Source organism: Jaculus jaculus, chromosome 6 (assembly GCF_020740685.1).
Source record: "Jaculus jaculus isolate mJacJac1 chromosome 6, mJacJac1.mat.Y.cur, whole genome shotgun sequence".
Taxonomy (NCBI): Eukaryota; Metazoa; Chordata; class Mammalia; order Rodentia; family Dipodidae; genus Jaculus; species Jaculus jaculus.
In genome coordinates, this window is record NC_059107.1 from 60366095 (window position 1) to 60388321 (window position 22227).

At 46.4% G+C, this 22227-nt stretch overlaps 1 protein-coding gene across 1 annotated transcript in view; it reads left to right on the forward strand.

Moving 5' to 3' along the window:
- The window catches only part of Slc4a5 (solute carrier family 4 member 5), a 179857-nt gene that overhangs the window by 53380 nt on the left and 104250 nt on the right, over positions 1-22227 (forward strand). Inside the window, exon 4 of the mRNA XM_045151539.1 lies at positions 17079-17208. Coding sequence (XP_045007474.1) covers positions 17079-17208 — 130 coding nt within the window. The remainder of the gene's footprint in view (positions 1-17078; positions 17209-22227) is intronic.

A 22227-nucleotide genomic window follows, 5' to 3' on the forward strand; every position in this document is an offset into this window, starting at 1 on the left:
GATCTCACTACCCCTGATTAGCCCAGAGCTTGCAGTGATCCTCCTGCCTCTGCCTCCTGAATGATAGCCGGCATGCTTACTTTTCAATTTCTTACTGTCTTTTGACACCTCAAACAAAAATCTTTGCGAATTACCAACACAGCACTTCCTCCATAGCCATAAGAACTATTATGTATTTTTATTACAAAATACAAGCAAAAACCTCTGTTAAAAAAGAATTATGGGTGCTAAGAAGATAGCTTAGTTGGTCAAGCACTTACCTTCCAAGCATGATGACCTGAGTTCAATCCTCAGAACGCATATGAAAATGCCAGATGTGGGCTGGAGAGATGGCTCAGTGGTTGAGGCGCTTGCCTGCAAAGCCAAAGGACCCAGGTTCAATTTGCCAGGATCCACTTAAAAAGCCAGATGCACAAGACGGTGCATGTGTCTGGAGTTTGTTTGCAGTGGCTGGATGCCCAGGCATGCCCACTCTCTCTCTTCCTCTCTCAAATAAATAAATTGAAAAAAAATTTAATGCCAGATGTTGCCAGCACTTGGGAGGAGAGGTAAGAGGATCACTGTGAGTTCGAGGCTACCCTGAGACCTCATAGTGAATTCCTGGGCAGCCTGGGCTAATTGAAACCCTACCTCAAAAAAAGAAAAGTCAGGGCTGGAGAGATGGTTTAGTGGTTAAGCGCTTGCCTGTGAAGCCTAAGGACTCCAGTTCAAGGCTCAATTCCCCAGGGCCCTCGTTAGCCAGATGCACAAGGGGGTGCACGTGTCTGGAGTTGGTTTGCAGTGGCTGGAAGCCCTGGTGCACCCATTCTCTCTCTCTCTCTCCCCCTCTTTCTCTCTCTGTCTGTCGCTCTCAAATAAATAAACAAAAAAAAAATTTTTTTAAGAAAAGAAAAGTCAGATGTGGTGGTGCATGTTTGTAATTCTAGTGCTGGGGAGGTGGAGACAGGAGCCAGGAGCCTTTGCGGGGGAGGGTCACTGGTCAGCTAATCTAGCTAAATTGGTGATCAGCAAACCAATGAGAGACCCTGTCTCCAAACAAAAAATGGTAGACAATATTCCTGAAGTATGACACCAGGGATGTCTTCTGGCCTCTGGCACATGCACACACACAGTCTCTCTCACAGACACATACACATAGAGACATTAAAAATAAAGAAAAGAAATTCCGACTTAGTGACCTAAAACTCTTGTGTGTTCTGAAACCTTGGTGACCTAAGACTTTCATGGGAACTCATGTGGAACACCCTAGTTTGCAAGGAAAGCAATGAAAGCTCTACAAGTAACAAGCTTTCATTTCTTGAGAGTTAGTTGAGACAGACTTCAGCCTCCTTGCCAGCACTCTGGGAAGTGAACAGTGCACTTTGCTTAAGGGGTAGAGGAGTTTACAATAAAGTGCCACACAATGTTTAAAACAATTTTCCCTGGTTTTCAAATTTTTCATTTATTTATTGCTTGTGTGTATGTGTATGTACACTCGTATGCATGCTCGAGTCTCCTCCTATTGCAAATGAATACTAGACAGATGCTAGACACATGCGTCACTTTGGGTCCAACTTCACATAAGTGTTGGGGAATTGCATCCAGGCCAGCAGGTTTTGCAAGCAAGTGCCTTTAACTGCTGAGCGGTCTCTCCACCACTCCCTAGTCTTGTTTTTCAAAACTACACTTTATTTTAAAAGTTTTACTTATTTTCAATCAGAGAGAGAGAAAGAATGAGTGCACCAGGGCCACTAGCCACTGCAAAAGAACTCCAGATGCATGTGCCACCTTGTGCATCTGGCTTTACATGGGTACTGGAGAATCAAACCTGGGTCACCCAGGTTGTTAGGCTTTGCAGGCAAGCACCTCAACTGCTAAGCCGTCTCTCCAGCCCTGGGTTCCTTATTCTTTTTATTAATTTTTTTAAAAATATTTTTATTTACTTATTTATAAAAGAGAGAGAGGGAGGAAGAGAGAGAATGGGCACACCAGGGTCTCTAGCCACTGCAAACAAACTCCAAATGCATGTGCCACCATGTGCATCTGGCTTACATGCGTTCTGGGGAATCAAACCTGGGTCCTTCGGCTTTGCAGGCAAATAAGCCATCTCTTGAGCCTGGGTTCCCTATTCTTAACAACCCTCTGACCACTGGAATTTTCCCTTTGACCACCTTTGCTTGCAGTTTCAATTTCCTACTGAGTTTTGGTACTTCTACCCCTCCTCCACTGTTTTATTGGGCCTCCTTCCACTCCTTGTTGCCCAGTTCTCAGGTCCCCCAACTTAGCTGCAACTGCCTCCCCACTTTCCTGCCCCCCAGGTAAAGTCTCACTGTAGCCCAGAATGGCCTGGAACTCTGTAGCTCCAGGATGGCCTCAAACTCTCAAACTCACAGCAATCCTCCTACCTGTTCCTCCCGTGCATGGGGATTGAGGCTTGTGCCAACACACCCTATGTGCCTGGTTATAATTTTTTTTTTCATTTGGCTGCATTTATATTCACTAAAGCAAAATATTAAGGAAAGATAGCCTGTGACATTTATACATCTTTTTTTGTTGTTTGTTTTTTTTTTGAGGTAGGGTCTCGCTCTAGCCCAGGCTGACCCAGAATTCACTATGTAGTCTCAGGGTGGCCTTGAAGTCATGGCGATCCCCTACCTCTGCCTCCCAAGTGCTGGCATTAAAGGCGTGTGCCACCATGCCTGGCTTATACATCTTAATTTATAAATAACCGATGTGCTACAACTAATCACCTTTTACCATGTTGGCTCTCCACAATAGGTGGCCTCATTGTGGTGCTGTTATACGTCTGTCTTTCTGTGGGGTTCCCCCGCATGCTTGCTCAGGGTCTCTGATTTCACATTGAAACTTAATGTGCTCCTCAGGCCTAAGGAGCAGAGTGACTGGGGGGAACTCAGAAGGGAAAAGCTGAGAGACCACTTATTTGAATTTCTCAGTGGACCTTGGTTGAGGTTGTCCCCTCCCCCCAAAAGTCCTTCTCTTGTCTGGTGCCATCCATGAGAAGTTTTGGAGAGCTAGCCATGCAGGTGCCTGGCTCTGCTAACCCCAGTCCTAGTAAGCTTCCTCCCTTCTCTAGGGCCACTGACAATGCCTTATTTGACCTATTTTCCTCCTTCAGCCAACTCTGCCTCTGCCTGGCTCTGCTCTCTTACTGATCCCAGCACTGACTTGTTCTAACTATTCTCATGACAGTGACTCTGCATCTTTATAGATCTGTTAGTCATACAGTTTTTAAGAAGGTTCTTCATGCTCTAGAATTTCATACATAGGGACTCAGGGTTGAGAAGGTGACCTTATGACAATAGCAGAAATCAACTTGAGTTGGATTGGGCAGAGAGGGAGAGACCTAGATTACTTATATTGTAACAGTGTTACACAGGACACTTCACTGCCACCAGATTGGAGACATGAACGCAGAGACGAGGCAAGTGAGCTGGCATTGAGGGAAGATGTTTCACTCCCACCTGTAATGACCATTTTATCTTTGTCCTGAGATGAGCCCTTTACATGACTTAGGCTTTTTATTTTTGAGACAGGATTGTTACCTGAGGGAGTCTCCAGGAGTCCCATGACTTGCTGTCCAGTTTCTGTGTGTATATGGGACCCACAGAATCTTAGAGAGACCCTGATACAGTAGATCAGCATGTGGGAAGATAAATCTTCTGTGACCAGGAGGAGGAGAAAAGAGGCCCCAGGTAGAAGGGAAGGAGATGCGCGCGCCGAGCTGGCAGGAGGAGGGGTGTTAGAAATGAAAAGCACTGGAACCGTGGAGCGTTTAGAGGCAGCAGCCTGGTGACTGTTAGGGTCATACTTGCAACAATCAACGCAATATCATATAATGACTGGTGTATGTAGGCACGATGCCAACCATATTATCTTATTTTTTTTCTTTTAAAATATTTTATTGATTGATTGGTTTATGGAAGAGAGTGAGTTTGGATATGTCAGGGCCTCTTGCTGCTGCAAACAAATACCAGACACACATGCCACTTTGTGCATACGGCTTTATGTGGGTACTAGGGAATTGAACCCCAACCTGCAGGCTTTGTAGCACCCTTAACTGCTGACCCATCTCCCCAATCTCATATTACCTTACTCTGTTTGTTTAAAGTAGGGTCTTGTTCAGGCTGACCTGGAATTCACTATGTAGGCTCAGGCTGGCCTCAAACTCACACTGATCCTTCTACCTCTGCCTCCCAAGTGCTGGGATTAAAGATGTGCGCCAGCATGTCCAGACCCCATATTACTTTATCATCTCAGTTACTCTCTACCACAATTCAGAGAAGAGGGCATGATTATTTCCACTTAATTTTTAAAATTTTTGTTCTTTAAAAAAATATTTACTTATTATTTATTTTTATGAGAGAGAGAGAATTGGCATGTTAGGGCCTCCAAGCCACTGCAGTCGAACTCCAGATGTGTGCACCACCTCGTGCACATGTGCGGCCATGAGCCCTTGCGTCACCTTGTGTATCTGGCTTACATGGAGTGGAGAGTTGAACATGTGTTCTTAGGCTTCACAGGAAAGTGCCTTAATGCTAAGCCATCTCTCCTGCCCTAAAAATATTTTTTAAATTTATTTTCAATCAGAAAGAGATAGAAGAGAGACAGAGAGAATGGGTGTACCAGGGCCTTTGGCTGCTGCAAATGAACTCCAAACACATGTGCCACTTTGTGCATCTAACTTTACGTGGGTACTGGGGAATTGAACTCAGGTTGTTAAGCTTTGTAGCCAAGTGCCTTAACCACTGAGCCATCTTTTCAGCCCTCGTCTCACTATTTTGATGTCAGTTTTATTGCCATCCTCCATAATTCATGACAAGTTAACAGGTTCAATATCATACAGATCTCATGCAAATAATGACAGCTGCTCTGAGATCGTGAAAGCAACAGCCACTTTGTATCCACAAGACAGTGTTCCAACACACTCCTTATCCTTTGTCTTTAATGTTCTTTCTTCCACCTCTTACCTACTTTATTTTTAATGGTTTTTTATTAGTGTGTGTATATGCATGCTCAGGTATATATATATGTAGCTACATGTGCATGGATATGCCAAGTGTATGGAGGCCAGAAGACAACCTCAGATGTCATCCTCAGCAACCTTATTGACTTGCTTGGAGACGGGGTCTCTCATTGGCCTGGTACTCATCAATTGGGCTATGACGGGCCCGAGAGCCCCAGGGATCCTCCTTCATCCACACCCACAGCACTGGGATAGTAAGTGTATGCCATCATGCCCAGCATTCTTACATGAGTACTAGGGGTCAAATTCAGGTCCTCATGTTTTCCAGGCAATCATTTTACCAATGGAGATATCCCTTAATCCACTATTCCCAGGTGGGGAAGCTAAGGCTCTGAGAATTGATGACCTTGCCAAAGAGCCATTACTAGTAATTGGTAGCACCAGTTGAGTCCAGGGCTGAGCTCTTGTTCCTCGTTCACAGTGTTTCCAGCATTCTTGGCTTTCTTCCTTTGTGTATTGAGGCATCCCAGGCCCTGGCTGGAGGTGGCCTGCAGAGGCTGCCCAGCAGCATTTGGGAGGGGCTGAATGAGCCTCAGCCACAGTGCAGTGTATGTGGAGCCCAAAGCCTCCGTATTGAAGGAGAAACTCCAGAGACACCTGTTTCGGGGGCCTATGTGATGGTGGCTTTCCTTGGGAAAATTCAACACATAATCCCAACCCTCTATTTCCATTTCTTTTTAAAATTTTTTTATTGACAACTTCAATAATTATAGACAATAAGCCATGATATTTCCCTCCCCCCTCACAATTAGACTGTCCATCATAGCCCCTCCCCCTCTCAATCAATCTTTCATTTTTATGTTGGCATCTTTTCCTCCTATTATACTGGTCTTGTGTAGGTGGTTCCAGGCACTGTGAGATCATGAATATCTAGGCCATTTTGAGTCTGGAAGAGTGCATTGTAAGGAGTCCTACTGTAGCAGACAGATTCAGGTTCGCTGAGATAAACTTCCAGACCAGGCACAGTTATGGAGGAAGGGATTTTTATTGAAGCTTCAGATCCAGGGGAAGTTCCATAAATGGCAGAAGAAGCTGGCCTGCCTTCACAGGTCCAAGCAGAGAGAGAGAGAAGTACAAGCCTAAAGCCAAAAGCCACACAGCATGCTTCAGGAACTCCAGGTAGGCACACTTGGCATATCTTTAGATTGAAATCTGAAACCCACCACCACACCGTAAGATCACCCAGTGACACTGCCTTCAGCCAGGTGGCTGCAGAAGCAAACTACAAACAATTAAAAAACTGAATATATTGGGGGCCATCTATTCAAACCACCACACCTACCCTTCCATTGGCTCTTTCATTCATTCTTCCTGCCACCTCTTCGCTATGGACCCTGAGCCTTGGAAGGTGTGATAGAGATGTTTCAGTGCTGAGCCTTCTCTGTCACTTCTCAGCATTATAGTGCCTTTTGAGTCATCCTAGAGGTCACTGCCATCTGAAAAGAGAAGCTTCTCTAACCAAAAACGAGAGTAGCATTAATATATGCATATGAACATTAAGAGAAGTGCTTACCAGGCAGTTTGGTGAGCATAGTATATACATTTAGCCAGACACCAGCAGATGTTAACTACCTAGGTTTCATGGCTTCCCCCATCATAAATTTTCAGTATCAGACATGTATTCCCTCCAGTAGACCCTTCCAGTACAATTAGAGAGTAGTTGATTTCCCCCATAACAGACAAGCCACTATTGCACCCATTGGCTCATTTGGCCTGGCTGGCCAAATTTAAGGCTTGCAGTGTCTGCTATTGTTTATCTCCACTGGTGATTTCCCTCTCCCATGGAACTGAAAGCAGCATAGTTTTTCCAGCTTTTTGTCAGCTGGTCTACATGGAGGAGGTTTTTAGCTCATCTCCAGTAAGATTTCTCAGTGACCTTACAGCCCAATTATGTGGAGTCTTCAGCAATATACCTACGTTTCTTCAACTTCAAAATGAGCATGGTATGGCAACAGCAGCAGGCCGCGTGTCGGACATTAGTGGAGCGAATCTGTCGTCAGAGGAGTGATGGCAATTCTCTCTGTTCTTTCAAGACACACGCTTCATGGGTCCTAAAAAGGAAGCTGCCCACAGTAGAAGAAACTGCTGTGTTCTGTCTGTGAGGCTCGTGCAGAACGATTGCCTGTCGCACGCCAAGGAATGCACCTGGAGGCAGGAGAAATTGCCAAAACCCTCAGAATCCATGAAACAAAATGCAAAGCAACAAGAGGCTGTTGAGACTGATTTAAGGTGGAGCAAGACTGCCATTAAGACCTCAGATGTTATTATTCTGAAGTTTCCTGCTGAGGGGGGACAGCAGCCTTACACAGGGAGACTCTCAGCAAAGCGTCCCGTGCTCCTGACCCTGACCCGAGGGCCCTGCATGGAAATGCATGCAGGGACGACCGGTCGGGAGGCGATCCAGAGGCTGCATGCTCACGGGACAACGCTGCGGCGAGGACTTAGCAGCCTTTCCACGCTTTCTTTACATGTGCACGAGATTGCGGATAAAGGCCATTCACAGCACTGACTGAGCAAATACAAAATACACACTTCCTGTGACAGGGCATGTGCCATAGCTGAATGGGTAGTGTGTTCTGTGAGTGATATATGGTGCATCCTAACAGTTGATGATCTCTTAGATTAAAGCAGAATGGTAGTTTCTAAGTTTTTCTTTTCAAGTTCGTAGTTATTTATTGGAGAACTCAGTTCTAAATCTTGTAATGTAAAAATAGTTACCTTCTCTAAAGTACAGTTTTGGGAGTAACCTATTCAGGATTGAGAGTGAGATCAGTCCCTCGGCGTGTATGGGAGCACTTCCGTGCTGTCGGCTATGCTGGGGAGAAAGTACTTCACACGCAGCGGGGTGACCAGACCCCGCAGGTACCGCTTACTAGGTAGTTCACACCGCGGGACAAATAGCCGCTGAGCTGTATAAAGACTGTGGCCAGAGTCTACGCGTGTCTGAACGGAACTTTGGACTGTTTACTCCCGAAGAGAGACGTAGATTAATGAAGTTTAACGTTGCCTGCTCTGTACAAAAATGCAATGCAAAGCCAAATTATTTTGTCAGTTCAAGTTCTTTATGTTTTTCACCTTTGGTTCTAAAGAGCTGGCCATCACTCGTGCTCTGGAGGTGCGGGAGTATGTTTGATACCTCATTCTTCATGCTAACAGGTTTTGTTTGTTAGTGGCCCCCTGGCTCCACCCCACGCTGTCTTCCCAATGAACTCCTCCACAGCCCGTGGGGCCCTCTGGAAATACTGAAAATACTGAAAGGGAAGTTATAGGACAGAGCGTTTGTTGATGTGTTTTGCTGGGAGAAGATGCCCAGCAGTTGAGAGTTGGCACAATCCTGTCTTGCTTTCCTTATTGGATACAATGTAATGATGGGGCATAAGAACCGGTGACATCATTTCTAGCATTGAACTCATGTACTGTCTAACTATCTCCTTCAGATGGTCAGGATCAAAGCATCCCAGTACTGAGGGTGTTCACATTCAGTTTTTCCGTAGTCCAATGTTTTGAGCTCTTTATTTGTGTTTATGGTGATACTTAACATTTAGATGATAGTAGTTTTTGTGTTTTTAAACTGAGTTGCAGGTGAGCTTCCTGTTGTCAGTATTAAAGAATGTGGCTAATACAGCTCTCCCCTGAAATCCTTAGCCACGCCCACGCAGACCCCTGTAAAGCTGTATGTGTTGGACATTATTTATTGGCATTTCTGTTTCCAGCACGTCTTACTTGATAGAGCTTTAACATTCTGCTGATGCTGGGAAGCCTTGCCCAGAAGTGTTAGTAACTCACCCATCATTGCTTCGCTCCTGGAAAGAGCAGAGTCCCTCTTTCCTGGTCCGTCTTGGTGTTTTGTAGCTGAGCTCACCAGAAGCACGTCATGGCCACATTCAGCCTCAGTGGGAAGCGTGCTTTCCTGCAGTGAGTTGTTCCAGTTGAAAAGGCTCTGAGAGACAAACATGAGAATCTAGCCTGAGCTCTTCCAGCAGTGTTTAATGGTGACCAGGTATGCCATCTCTTTGAGGGCTGTTTCTAAGACTGAGGACCCATCTAGGTAGATGGTCATTTCCTCCAGCCAGCTGCTCTCAAGCGCATCTTTCTTTTCTTTCTTTTTTTTTGTCACCTCTGAAACTTTTTGTAAAACTTGTCTATGTGGTAGCACAGATTTAAATGCCAAAAACATGACATATTTGTATAACACTGTGAGGTGTAAGTAATTTATTGGAAGACAGCTTTAGAATGGAATGGGTGTTCTTGGTGGAGACAAGTACTGTTTTTGTATAAGGTAGCCACTTCACAGATACACCAACCTGTTTCTTTAGGCCTTAGAAATATTTCAAAATGATATTTTGCTGAGAGTTTGGAATTATCTAAAGAAGTAGATTCACAAAATTTACATCTAAAGTATGTTGGAAGATCTAAAAATATGTTTTTTTTTCTTTTAAGAGCAACAATTTCTGAATTTATTGTAAGTCCATAATGTAATCTTTGTAAGTTTTTCTCAAAAGATATGTTTTACTGTAACCTGTCACCGATGTAAGTTGATTTTGGGAAACTAAGTGCTTTTACATTTGAAGGCGACGTCATAAAGCCTGTGAGTGGTCCTCAATGTTGTCGACTCTCAGGCAACTACTAGAATAGGTTACGGCATCTAGAATTAGAGCGCCTTGTATTATCTGCTTTTAAAGTGCCCTGGAGTTTTAAACTTGAAAAGTAACTAACACATTATCTTGTCAATAGAAGTGGCATTCTCCGTCTGTCAGTGTGTGTGCCTGGTCTATCAGACTATTGCAGTGTGAGCCTTCAAGTCAGTTCTATGCACAACCATTCACCAACCACTGCTGGGGTGGTTCCCCGGGGCCGCCCTGCTGTGCTCCGATGCGAGCTCATGCTGACCAGACAGGCCTCAAGGACAGACTGACTGCGCTCACAGTACCTCTGCCACCAGGGTCACGTAGAGATGACCGCGCGGGGATCAGTGTTTGCTGTAAAACTGCTCAGTACTGCAAAGCTTCTGTGGCTGTGTGTTTAACTCTCAAACTTACAGAATACAGTAAAGTCAAAACAAAAAAAAAAATGGGCATGGTAGGAGCCAGATGTGGTCATGCATACATGGGAGTGTGAGGCAGGAGGATGGCTACCACTTTAAGGCAATCCTGAACTATGTAAGGAGACCTTATCGTTTAAAAAATGTGCTAGGGAGATGGCTCAGTAGTAAAGTCACTTGTCTGCAAAGCCTGTAAGACAGGGTTTGATTCTCTAGTAAACCACATAAAGCCAGATGCACATAATGACACACGTGTGTCTGGAGTTTGTTTGCAGCAGCAAGATGCCTTGACATATCCAAATACACACACTCTCTCACACACACTCTCTCCCTTTCTCTCTTTTCCCCTCTCATTCATGAATAAATATAAATATTTTAAAAGAAAAATAAGGTAATATGGCTGGCACAGTGCGTGGCATACACAAGTCACTAAATGATACCAGCCAGGCTGGAGAGATGGCTTAGCACTTAAGGTGCTTGCCTGTAAAGTGAAAGGTTCCTGGTTTGATTCCTCAAGACCCACATAAGCCAGATGCAGAAGGTAGCACATGCATCTAGAGTTTGTTTGTAAGTTTAAGGCCCTGGGGCACCCATTCTTTTCTCTCTCTCTCTCTCTCTCTCTCTCTTTCCCTCTCTAAAATAATTAAATAAATTTTAAAAACAACAACCAGGACTGGTGAAATGGCTTAGCAGTTAAGGTGCTTACCTGAGAAGCCTAAGGATCCTGGTTCAATTCCCCAGGACCCACATAAGCCAGATGCACAAGGGGGGACATATGTCTGGAGTTTGTTTGCACTCGCTACAGGCCCTGGTGTGCCCATTCTCTCTTTCTCTCTCTCAAATAAATAAATAAATATTAAAATATTTTGAAACAACCAACCAACAAACAGCAACAATAACAAAAAAACAGGGCCTGATTGTGCTGTGAAGATAGCTGTAAGTAAAATGCTTGCTTTGCAAACATGAGGACCAGGGTTCTATCCCTAAAGCAAAAAATAGTTTGGTGTGGTGGCATACTTGTAATCCTGGCATTGGGGAAGTAGAGACAGAAGGATCTCTGTGCTTTGTTGGCCAGCCAGTCTAATCAAACTAATTAGGCAAATACCAAACTAATGAGAGATCCTATCTCAAAAAAAGTGGATAGGGCTGGAGAGATGGCTTAGCGGTTAAGGCACTTGCCTGCAAAGCCAAAGGACCCAGGTATGGCTCCCCAAGACCCATGTATAGCCAGATGCACAAGGTGGTGCATGTGTCTGGAATTTGTTTGCACTGGCTGGAAGCCCTGCCCTGTGTATTCATTCTCTCTCTCTCTCTCTCTCTAATAAATGAAAATAAATATAAATATTTTTATTTTTTTGAGGGAAAGAGACAGAGAGAGTGTGTGTGCATGTGCCAGGGCCTTCAGCTGCTGTGAATGAACTGCATACACATTCGCCCCCTTATGGCACATGTATGACATTGCGTGCTTGCATCACTACATCTGGCTATGTGGGACCAAGAGATTCGAACATGAGTTCTTTGTGCCTCTGACTTACATGGGATCTGTAGAGTCAAACATGCATGGGTCCTTAGGCTTCTAAGGCAAGTGCTTTAAATGCAAGCATCTGAAGTACGATTGCAGTGGCTGAGGCCTGGATGTGCCAATTCTTTCTCTCTCTCTCTCTCTCTCTCTCTCTCTCTCTGTCAAAATAATTTTTTTTCTAAAAAGGAAAGGAAGAAAAGAAACATGAGTTCTTAGGCTTTGCAGGCGAGTACCTTAATGGCTAAGCCATCTCTCCAGCCCCCAAAATTATTTTTTAAAAAGTGGATAGCACCTGAGGTTGTACCCTCACCTGTATACACACACACACACACACACACACACACACACACACACACTCACACACACACGCTGGCTTGGTCCTTCGGCCTCAGACATAACAGCTTTTCAGAGAGGCAGACTGGAGGGCAGTGTGGAGTACAGGCCAGGAGGAGGTGTCGGTCCTCTCAAGGCTCTGGCTGGCTGGGGCCTTCTGTGGTGTCCACTGGGTCCGTTTTCTCATCCGTGAAATAAAGGGTCTGGACTCCTCCATCACTAAGCCCCTTCCTAATGCCAAGACTTAGGAAACTTGGGGTTTGTAGCTCCTTGGAGTAGCAGGAGGTTGGTGACCTCTGCTTGACCTTGGCACATGTTAAGCACTCAGTAAGCACTTGCTGAACTAAACCTAGGAGATTAGGAGTTTCTCAGAGGAGAAAAATAATTCCCCAGTGGAGTCCACACACACCCTGAAGTAACCAGTTCCCTCTGTTTATGGGCTCTTGGAAAACACTCGCTGGGTGACAGTATTTGGCACTTTGTCTTAGAGGTGGGTGAACAGGAAAATGAGCAGGAGTTTGCGTTTTAAGTTGGAAAAGAAGAGACTCCAGCTACATGTCTGTGGGGTCTCACTGCTTGCTGTGAAATGGAGACCCCACAGACAACAGCTCTCTCCCACAACCCCACCTCCACCCTGGCCAGGCTGTGTGACAGAGAACGGGACCTGCCAGGTCCTTCCCAGCCAGCTCCTTGCTGCCAAGGACTCTTAAGGAGACTGGGGAGGTGGTGTGTCCCCCCACAAATCCTGTGCACCTCAGCCTTTATAAAGGAGCCTGAGGAGAGGTGCCGGGCTCTCCCCAGCATCCCGGCGTGATGGGAGCGGCGCCCGCGGGGAGGAGGGCGGGGCGGCCCTTAGTCTTCTCGCTGGTCCTCGGCGGCTGCCAGCCCCGCTGCTGTGCGGCCTCGGCTTCCTGTCTGAGCTCGCTCCAGTGCTCCTTTCTTTCTCTTTCCAAACGGTTTTACTCTCACGCTTTCACGCTGCCTCATACTTACTACATATACACCCTCTTGATCCTCCTCCCTCCTCCTCTTCAACAATTTCCTACTGGTGTGCCGGCGCGCCGGCCCTCTTCGATAGCCCGCTCTGTACCGCAGTTTGGGTCTCGGTCTCCTCCTCCTCCGTTCCCTGCCCCGCACCTTTCCTCCTGCTTAACTAAAACAAAGGCGAGTGCGAGGCAGGACGCCGCAGCCAGGTTGGCAGCAACGGAAACAGGCTGGGGCCAGAGGCAGCACCGACAGCCAGGGACTCTAGCACTCAGCCATTCCAGGGAGCAGGTAATGCCCAGACTGGTCAGAGCACGGAGCGCCATGCTTCCTACCCTACCTCGCCTCTCGAGGATGGGTCTGTTTATGTGCGTTCTTGTTGGCCTTGAACCGGGAAAGGGGATACTGCAGGCACAAGGTCCAGGGGGTGGGCATGGCCGCCTCCTCCGAACTGTGTGTGGTAGGATGGGGTTGGAGGTAGGGAGGGCTGGGGTCAGGGTTGCTTGGGCCCAGGACTGCTGCCTGTGCCAGGTGGGATTAGATCACAGGAGATGCTTTGAGTTTATCATGAGCCCCAAGCTTTAGGTAATGGAGAGCCACACCGGACAGGTACAGGATCAAATCTACATTTAAAAAGAGTGGGCGTCAGGCTGGGCATGTAGCTCTGTGGTGGAGGACTTGCTGAGCAACACATGTCTTGGGTCCCACTCCCAAACAGAGAAGTAGTTATTATTCTCTGATTCCATGGGAACTTGGTGTTGCTTTTTAGAATCAAGCGGGCATAATCTCCCAATTGAAGACAAATATGAGGTTTTTTTTTCAACTTTCAGTTTTCTTCTATAAAATTTCTTTAAACAGAATAAACCAATGAAAAGGAAACATTAAAAAAAGAAAATTTTGGAAATAAGATACATTAAATAAATGAAGTGTAAATCAATAGGACTTTCTGCTAGTAAAAATATTTGTGACACATATAGATTGTGTTTATGGTGCTGCCCAAAGAGCACATGATCCCGGCAGTTCAGAAAAAAAGCTCGTGGGGTTCCATCACTTCCTGAGGACTTACACCCAACTGAAGGATGATGGAGGAAGGGAGAGGTTTACCCACTGGTAAGGCACCTATGCTCCTGTGAACAACACTAGTGAAACTCACTAAAACACACACAATAATCATCGTCCTAATCACAATAATAAAAGACAGGAAAGTAAAGTGGTGACAGGTTGGGAAGAGGAAGGGGATTGGTAGGAATGGCAGGGGGACAAAAGAGGGCAATGTTTATGTGAATATGAGCAAAATATATGCATGTACGAAAACATCATAATAAAGCCCATTATTATGTGTAACTAATACATGCTAACAACAAGTTTAAAGCAAATTCTGCTGCTTCTAGGCAATGGAGACGGATGAGGTGCCCTGAGGCAGTGGGGGTGTTGTTGCAGTGGTGGGAGCAAGGGGTCCTGAGAGGCAGAGGAGAGCAGGTGGAAGTGGGGATCAGGCAGGAGAAAGGACTCAACAGGGCTAAGGCCTGAAGGAGAGGAATCTGGTGGACTTCTTGTGAAGTGGGGTAGGAGATGGCTGAACAAGGATAAATAGAAGAGCAAAGGCTGGGGGCGGCACTGAGGGGCACAGGAAGGACAATGGTGATCTGTACTTGAGGCCCACTGAGGGCAGAAAGTCCTCTTCAGCTTGGTTTAGAGACTGTACAGCTGGGCCGTGAGCATGGATGGTTGCTGGGCCAGGGAGTTGAGGACCTGTCACGTCACTTTCCACACCTGGTTTGTTCCTCCCACAACCCTGTTCACTCAGTCTCAGTTTTCTCATCAATGAATTGGCAACTTTAAGTTTCATGTCTAGATGAAGTACAAGTCCACTATGTGCCTTACTTCCCTCAGAAACCCTTAGACACACTGCAAGGCTAAAGTGGCTTCTTGTTTGGGCATTGGCTGGCAGATTTTTGTTGGGAAGTTACAGGGGAAGTGGTTGGAATGTGTGATGAGAGAGTGACTGAAAGTTGTTGACCATGGGCGCCCATAGAGTGAGTGCAGAAGGCATGAGAAATTGAGGTGATAAAGGGTTGGGCAGGAAGGGGAAGATGGGCTGAGGCCCCCGGGGACAGTTGATAGAAGACCAAACCAGGCACTAGTGGGGAGGGAAGTACTTTTGGAAATTCTAGCGTGGAATGGAGGGGAGTAGATGGGTTTAGCTTGTGAGCAGGAGCGTCAGGCATCTTTGGACATCGTGTCATTCACCGTGCTGCAGCCACGCCAACCATCCCCACCTCGGGGTATCTGTAACACTCGACCTTTCTTCCAGATGTGCAGAAGTGGCTAATTTTCATCTTTCAAGTCATAATTCAAATGGGCCTTACAGAGAGGCTTTTAAAAACCTTACTATTTCCTATAGCTCCATGGGCATTTTGTCTTTTCCAGACCACTTACCAGTACCTGGGATGGTCATTTATGGATTTTTTAAAATTTTTTTATTATATATCTCTGCCTCTAGAAAATAGGCTTAAGAGCAAGGGCACATGGATCTTCTTTTTTTTAAAAAAAAAAATTTAGGGCTGGAGAGGTGGCTTAGAGGTTAAGGCACTTGCCTGCAAAGCCAAAGGACCCAGGTTCAATTCCCCAGGACCCACGTTAGCCAGATGCACAAGGGGGTGCAGGTGTCTGGCGTTTGTTTGCAATGGCTGGAGGCCCTGATCGCCTATTCTCTCCCTCTCTCTCTCTGTCAAATAAAAAAAGTAAACTATAAAAATATTTTATTTCTTTATTTATTTGAGAGAGAGGAAAAGGCAGAGAGAGAGAATAGGCATGCCAAGACTTCCAGCCACTGCATGTGAACTCCAGATGCATGCACCCCCTTGTGCATCTGGCTTATGTGGGTCCTGGGGAATTGAACCAGAGTCCTTAAGCTTTGTAGGCAAATGCCTTAACTGCTAAGCCATTTCCCCAGCCCAGATCTTCTTTTTTTTTTTTTAATTTTTTTTTCTAGGGCTCTCTTTCAAATAAATAAATAAATAAATAAATATAAAATATTTAATTTTTTTAAAGTTTTGTGTATTCTTTCTTTAAGTATTTATTTATTAGAGAAAGATTGAATGGGTGTGCCAGGGCATCTTGCCACCACAAAGGAATTCCACATGTACTTGTCACTTTGTACAGCTGGCTTTATGTGGGTACTGGAGAATCAAACCTGGGCCAACAGGCTTTGCAAGCAAGCATCTTTGATTGCTGAGCCATAATCCCTCGCCACCACACAGCCCCACCCTGGCTTTGAGGGTATCTTAGCTAGCCTCAAACTCACTATATATCCAAGGATAACCTTAAACTGCTGATCCTTCTAGCTCTATCTCCTGAGTGCTGGGACTACAGGTGTGTGCTACCATTCTTGGTATACGTAGTGCTGAAGGTTGAGGCCAGAGCTTTGTGCATACTAGGCAAGCACCCCGCCAACTCACCCCCAGCCCCATGGATCTGCTTTTAAGCTTTATTTCCTAATATCCTAATACCTAGAACAAAGCTTGGAGTTGGCATTCATTAAATATTGGAAGGAAGGAAGAAGGGAAGGGAAGGGAAGAAAACGGAAAGGAAGGAAGGAAGGAAGGGATGAAAGAAGAAATATGTTTAGGTAAAGTGTGTTCAGTGCTGAGTTGCTGAACTCTGAGGTACCTGAGAGGCACCTGGGAGGTGACTTCCAGCAGGCCACTATTGAGCAGGTGTGCCCACGTTGCCAATGAATTAGGTGGGCATAAGTGGAACTCTGGTGCAAACATGTCCTTTCTCATGGCTGACTGCCTCTTCACGACCACCTTTGGGAGTTGACTGGCTTGGGTTCCAGTGTTGTCATGAACTTGGGTTAGAGTGTTTCTCACTTCACTCTTCTCTTCTGTTCCTGGGTCTTGCTGTTGCCATGGTTCTGGCCTGCGGCCAGTCCCTTACTGTCACTTAGGAGAACCTGGAGCATCAATACAGACGAAACCCTTTCATTTCTTCCACCTCACAAGTATCTTTCCCACATCCAATCCAAAGTGACATGAATCCAGCTGGGCCCAAAAGATGGACTTAGTTTTAGTGAGTTAGGAAACACCTCCTACTTGCCCTTGGCTCCTTTCCATTCCTGCTGGTCTCATGGTCCTCCGGCCCTCCACAGACACAATCCCCTCCTTTTGCAGGGTCTCCAGCTGCTGAGCAGCTCCAGGACATCCTGGGGGAGGAAGATGAGGCTCCCAACCCCACGCTCTTCACAGAGATGGACACTCTGCAGCATGATGGAGACCAGATGGAGTGGAAGGAGTCAGCCAGGTGAGAGGGAGCCTAGGAGGGAGGTAAAGGGTGCCCCTGCAATGTGCCTGGGGCCCCGACCTAGCTGAGCCTCTTGGTGGGAAATGACATTTCCCATCTCAAGTCCTGCCAGGGGGGTTGCTTGTCCATAAAGACTCTGAGGACGGGAGATATTGCCTAGCAGTTAAGGTACTTGCCTGTGAAGACTAAGAACCCAGGTTTGATTCCTCAATACCTACAAAGTAAGCCAGATGCATCAAGTGGTGCATGCATCTGGAGTTTGTTTTCAGAGGCTAGAGGCCCTGGTGCTCTCTCTCTCTCTCTCCCAAATAAACAAATAAAATAAAGCTAATTATTTTTTTTTAAATAGACCCTTAGAACTGTATTATACTAAGGAATAAACATAATTGACTTTGTCTTTATCATCAAAGAAATGAAAATCCAAGTAGCAAGATAGAATAGTCACCCATGAGACCTTGGAAAAAGAATATAAGGCCATAAATTTTTTGATGTCAAATGGTTCAAACTAAATACTGTAGAAGGGAAAATACTAAGCAGACAGGGAGGGCTTCCTGGAGGAAGGTGAAGGCATACAAGACTGAGTAGGTGAGAAATCTTGATCTAGGTCTAGGTTTCTCATAAGGCAGTCTGTGGGGCTGGACAAGCAGAGGCTGCTGCAAATGTGGAGCCATGGAGGGACTTGTGAGACTCTGCGTGGAGGACAGAAGGAAGAGGAGATCTGGAAGCTAGAAGGGAAGAACATGGTGGAGTCACAGGAGTGGAAGCTGGGCCTGTGTAAGGTTGGTGTTACCTATATCCCCAGCACCGGGAAAGAGGGGCCATTGAGTCACTCGGAGAACAGTTCTGGGATGACAAAGAAAGGGTAGAAAGAGGTTTGTGAGAAGAGGATCAGCTTAGCTGGGTCAGCCCAGATAAGGACATTTTCCTTCCTTCTTCCCTCCTTCTTCCCTCCCTCCTTTCTTCTTTCCTTCCTTCCTCTTTCCCTCCCCTTCCCTTCTTTTCTCCCTTCCTCCCTCTGTCCCTTCCTTCCTCCCCCATCCCAGTTACCACTTTCCTGGAATGGCCCAAACTACCTGTCCAGTTTTCACTTCCCTGAGGTGGCCCCAGCCTCGAGGCACGGTGGACCACCCAGCACCCAAAGAATTGACCACACCACCCCATAAATACCCCTTAGTCTGTAAGGGAAGTAGCTTCTGACCTTCCTGGCCAGAGCCCTTCTCAGGCTTCCTGGAATAAGGCCTGTCTCAGCTGGTGAGCCAAATCTTCCCTCTCATTTCATTTCCTGCTTTTTTTTTAACCCTTCCTTCCACTCCTGGGTTGGTTTTTTTTTTTTTTTTTTTTTTTTTTTTTGGTTTCTTATAGTACTGGATGGCCTTGAACCTGACAAGTCCCTTGGGATGAATTTGTGATTCTCATGCTTCAGGAAGGAACCCCAGGCCCCACAGCTAGGCCGTGTCCCCTTGCATAAGCCCTGGAGCCTCCCACCTGTCGGCTCACTGAGCCCGATACACGGCACGATGTCAGGCTCACCTCACTCCGCTGTGCAGTGGCCCTCAGGGTGGCAGAACTGGAATCTCATATCACAGATGGGATTCTGAGGTATAAAAGGACAAGTAGCTCACCAAAGGGCAGAGGTACAAGATAGCCCAGTCTAGACTCCACCGGGCCTGTCTGACCCTGCAGCTGGAGGGTTGATGCACTTTGTCACAGTTTTCCCCACTTTCTCAGCCACTTCTCTGTCCCCCTTCAACTTCTAGGGACTTGGTTTTGATTTCCAGGGGACATAGGTCTGAAGGCAGGTCTATTGGAATTAGAGTTAAATGCAGAAAGCTGCAGCGCCCAGGACTATCCAGGGTTCACAAGATGGGAAAGGACATTTCAAATGACCAGGGCCTGGCTTGGTTATTGTGGCTTGATATTCTTTCTTTTTTTTTTTTTAAGTATTTTTATTTTTTATTTATGGGAGAGCGACAGACACAGAGAGAAACACAGATAGAGGGAGAGAGAGAGAGAATGGGCGTGCCAGGGCTTCCAGCCTCTGCAAACGAGCTCCAGACGCGTGCGTCCCCTTGTGTATCTGGCTAACGTGGGACCTGGGGAACCGAGCCTCGAACCGGGGTCCTTAGGCTTCACAGGCCAGCGCTTAACCGCTAAGCCATCTCTCCAGCCCTGGCTTGATATTCTTAAGGGACTTGTGCCTGAAGCTACTCTCTGCCCTGGGCACAGGTTTCTTATGCTCAAGATAGATGACTAGAAAAGGAAAAAGCCAGAAAAGGGCCTCCTCAGGAGTCAGAAAAGAGAGACTGCTTTCTCCCACCATGGATAGCGTGTGCACCCAGAACACCTGGTATTCATTTCCAGGGCGAGACCCACCCCCTGAGCCTGCCCCATGTCCACACCCAATCCTTCAGAGAGCTGATTGTCTCCACAGGCCAGACATGCCTCTATTGCTGTTCCTTCTGTGGAGAGTCATAGAGCATTCTGCACTATAGACCCAGGAATAAAACAAAGACTGAGGGTGCTAAGAGGGGAGTATGATCATGGTATATTGTTTGTAATTGTGGAAGTTGCCAATAAAAAAGCTAAAATATACTGCAGATGAGATATCACTAGGAGGCTCTGCTTAGACTAGGGCTCTGGCATTTACCATCTACAAGCCAGGCTTTCTGAGGACAGTACCTGAGGAGGCACCAAGGACCTTAAGAAAACTGGCTCAAACCCAAAGTGAAACGAAAGTGCCAGGTAGGTGTCCAAATGGCTGAACCCAGGATCAGGCAGATCCCAGAGGGAAGCAGTTGAGGGACAACTCTGGACCCAAAAGCAGTGAGGGGGGAGTAGCTGAGGGTCTCTTCCCCTCAACTTCCTTTTCTCTACCTCTGTCCCACCTTCCTATAATCTTCTTTCCTGTTAATTCTGACTGGTTCCCAGCTAACCTTTCAAGGTATGACCAGCAAGCCTCCAGGGAAGCCACTGGCCGAGACGCTCACCGTGTAGCCAGTGTGGCTGGTCCTCTCCCAAGTGAACTACAAGGGGAGAGGTGCTTGGTCAGACCTGCTTGAGACTTGTTACCCTTCAGCTAACAGGTTGTGGTCCCACCTCTGGGAAGCCAGAAGATGCAGAAGTTTCTGGAATCTGAGCTGGGGAGATGGCTCAGTGGACAAAGCGCTTGCCATGCAAGTGTGAGGACCAGGGTTGGATCCCCAGCACTCACACAGATGCTGGGCGTGGCTGTCCACCTGAATCCCAGGTGTGCCTCAGTAAACAAAGTAGTGACAGAGGAAGACAACTGACTTCAACCTCTGCTCTCTTCACACATATGTGTCCACACACAACATATGCCACACACATGAGAACACACAAAAGGAAGTTTCCAGAATCCAGGAATCAGCATAGCCCAGTGGGCTGTGGACCTTGGTGGAGTAACAGAAAAACACTGGAAAGTGGAGGACTCCCAAGGCAGACAGGCAGGCCCTGGGCCTTTAGGGGTCTAACCACAGCACACCAAAGAGAATGGGGGAGGGGATCCTTGAACAAAGTATTTAATTTGTTGCCAGGAGTGTTAGATTTATTGAGTTAGGAGATTAAGAGAGTGAAAATCTCAAATCCTCAAGGAATTTTCCCCGGCAGTGCTTTGTTGGGGTTATTAGTTTGGGGGATGTTTTGGGGCCTTGAAGGAGTCACTTCTGTGCAGATTAAAGTGGCTTTTTGAGCTCTGCTGAGCCTTGCCCCGTGCACATAATGGAGACTGTGTGTGAGGCGTCATTTCTCCTGTGATCAATGTTGGTAGGTCAGACTGTTAATAACATAGATTTTATTAACTCTGTCTCTTTAGCATTCCCATGTGGGAAATGCAGCTGCCTGTTTGCTGATAATGACCTTGCCTGAAGGGAGGGCTGAATCAAGTAGAGTAGGGGTTACCCCCTCACTGTGAGCAAATAATTTGTTCAAAATTCTATCCTGTCTGCAGCCCACCCTGTCTGATTGAAAGGAGAATGATGCAGGTTGGCACTCACCCAATGTGGAGGGCCCTTTGGGGTTACTCAGAAATAACCAGAGCTTAGCGCCGTCCAAGAGCTCGGAAAGCAAATACCAAATCCAAGCTGCTCTGGCCTCCACTCAGCAGCCCAAGAACATAACTTGCCAGAAGGTTCTTATGCGACACATACACTCTGAGAACATTCCTGTGATGGCAAGGAAAGGGCAGAAAGAGGTCTGTGAGAAGTGGGTCAGCTTAGCTGGGCCAGCCCTAGTATTTCTGCTTTGTTTGTGAGACAAGGTCTCATGTAGCATAGGCTGGACTTGAACTTGTCACCTAGGATGACTTAGAACTCTTAATCTGCCATCCTCTATCTCCCAAATGTTGGAATTATGAGCATGTGCCACCACACTTTGTTTGTGAAATTTATGCTTCTAGAAATCAAATTACTGGGTCTTGTGCATACCAGGCAAGCACTCTACCAAATGAGCTAATTTCCTGTACCAGATCAGTACATTTTCTTTTTCCTTTTTAAAAATATTTTATTTAGTTACTTATGAGGGAGACAGAAAAAGAGAGAAGGGGGAAGGGGAAGAGAGAGAGAAAGAATGAGCACGCCAGGGCCTCCAGCCACTGCAAATGAACTCCAGATCCATGAGCCACCTTATGCATCTGGCTTACATGGGTACTGGGGAATTGAACCTGGGTCTGTAGGCTTCACAGGCAAGTGCCTTAACCGCTAAGCCATCTTTCTCAACCCAGGTCGGTATATTTTCCACAGTCTCCACATGTAGGCAGGATAGAAGAGCAAGCTTGAACTTTCTGTCTTAACTTTGATCCTGCCTCCATTTAAGATCTTGTGTAATGCCTCTTGGAATAATTTCCCTATGTAGTGTGGGGCAGAATGCTTCCTCAGCCCTCTGGAACCAGCTTTATGGGGCCACAGCTTCCCATTCTGTATAATGCAGAGCAGAAAGCTGAGACTTCCCAGTGCAGAAGTCAAGGAACTTGTTCTTTCATTCAGCTAATATTTAAAAAATGCT